The sequence below is a fragment of the Corvus brachyrhynchos genome, unplaced genomic scaffold, assembly GCF_000691975.1.
Source record: "Corvus brachyrhynchos isolate BGI_N302 unplaced genomic scaffold, ASM69197v1 scaffold8, whole genome shotgun sequence".
Classification (NCBI taxonomy): domain Eukaryota; kingdom Metazoa; phylum Chordata; class Aves; order Passeriformes; family Corvidae; genus Corvus; species Corvus brachyrhynchos.
The window spans coordinates 1,475,489-1,477,150 of NW_008240031.1; the positions used below are offsets into that span (position 1 = coordinate 1,475,489).

At 46.8% G+C, this 1,662-nt stretch overlaps 1 protein-coding gene across 2 annotated transcripts in view; it reads left to right on the forward strand.

Annotated features, from left to right (window-relative positions):
• THBS4 (thrombospondin 4) overlaps positions 1–1,662 on the forward strand; it is a 36,443-nt gene that overhangs the window by 29,074 nt on the left and 5,707 nt on the right. For both annotated transcript variants that reach the window (XM_017743674.1, XM_017743675.1), the window contains 2 exons: positions 1–53; positions 340–518. The exon at positions 1–53 is cut by the window's left edge and continues 132 nt beyond it. In XM_017743674.1, coding sequence (XP_017599163.1) covers positions 1–53; positions 340–518 — 232 coding nt within the window. The remainder of the gene's footprint in view (positions 54–339; positions 519–1,662) is intronic.

Genomic DNA, 1,662 nt, shown 5'->3' on the forward strand with positions numbered 1-1,662 from the left:
TGTCCTGGACAACTGCAGGCTGGTCCCCAACCCGGGGCAGGAAGATGATAATGGTAAGATGGGCCTTCAGGAGCCATTTGGATTCTCAGGCACTGCATTCATCTCCAGGCATTACTCATGTGCACCAGGATGCAACACGGTCACTACCAATGCATACACTCTTGCCAGGAACAACCCCAGCACTCAGGGGCCCTTTAGCCAAAACAGAGGCACATTCTCAGGCACTGCAGCCAGCAGGGCTGACACTGCCTGCTTGTTGGACACCCTGATCCAGTGGCTGGGCCAGATGTAACTACTTGCTGCACCATAAATCTCCTTTCACTTCTCTGATGCATTCAGGTGATGGAGTTGGCGATGTCTGTGAGTCTGATTTTGACCAGGACACAGTGATTGATCGGATCGATGTGTGCCCTGAGAACGCAGAGATCACCTTGACAGACTTCAGGGCCTATCAGACAGTGGTGTTGGACCCAGAGGGGGATGCGCAGATTGATCCAAACTGGGTGGTTCTGAACCAGGTAAAAATAAAACTTGGTCTTTCTTACCTGTTTGAGAAAGATCATTTGAAAACCACAGTAAAACTGGCTCTGTAATTTCTGGACCTCTGGCAGACATGACAAGTGGAAGCTGTTGGTTAGTAGACTATTTTCAGGAGTAATAATGAAGGAATTTTCCTTTTTATAGCCTTCAAGCTATCAAAATTGATGCTCCTAATAATCTAAAGTAACTACATGCTGGCCAATTTACTCTGGGTGGATTTCACTGCTGCCAGAAGGCAGATATGTGTTACCCTGTTGAAACATGTAGCAAACAAGTTTCAGGAATCCTTCCCATAATTTAAAAGTCTGACCTGCTAAATAACACAGAATTTCATAGAATTATAGATTGGTTTGGGTTAGAAGAGACCTCAAAGCTCATCTCATTCCAACCCCAACCTGCCATAGGCAGGGACATGCATCACTAGACCAGGTTTCTCAGAGCTCCAGCCAGCTTTGAACACTTCCAGGTTTGGTGCATGTACAACGTCTCTGGGAAGCTTGTTCCAGTGCCTCACAACCCTCACAGTAAAGATTTTTTTCCTAATATCTTACCTAAACCTACTCTCTTTCAGTTTGAATCCACGCCCCTTGTCCTGTCATTGCATGCTCTTGTAAAAAGTCTCTCTCCATCTTTCTTGTAGGCCCCTTCAGGTACTGGAAGGCCACAATTAGGTCATCCTTAAGCCTTCTGTTTTCCAGGCTGAAAAAGTCCAATTCTCTCAGCCTGTCTTCATAGGAGAGATGCTCCATCCCTCTGATCCTCTGGTTGGCCTCCTCTGGACTCGCTCCAACATCTCCATGTCCTTCCTGTGCTGGGACCCCAGAGCTGGATGCAGCACTCCAGTACTCCTGGATGGAACTCAGTAACTTACTTGCACTAACAAATTTTAGCCTTCAGGAGGCTAGTGTATTCTGAGTCACAGGGAACATGTAGTTTATTCCCATTGCGAAAGTTTCTGCCAAGCCAGCTGGAATGTATACATCTTCCTTAACCCAGTCCTGGCAGTCAGTTTAATCCTGAGCTCTGTGATCCAAATGTATGAGCTAAGCCTAGGAAAAACTCTCTTCCTCCCACAACCCTCTTCCCCTGCACCCCAGTTTTGGCCAGATTCAGATTTCCAGA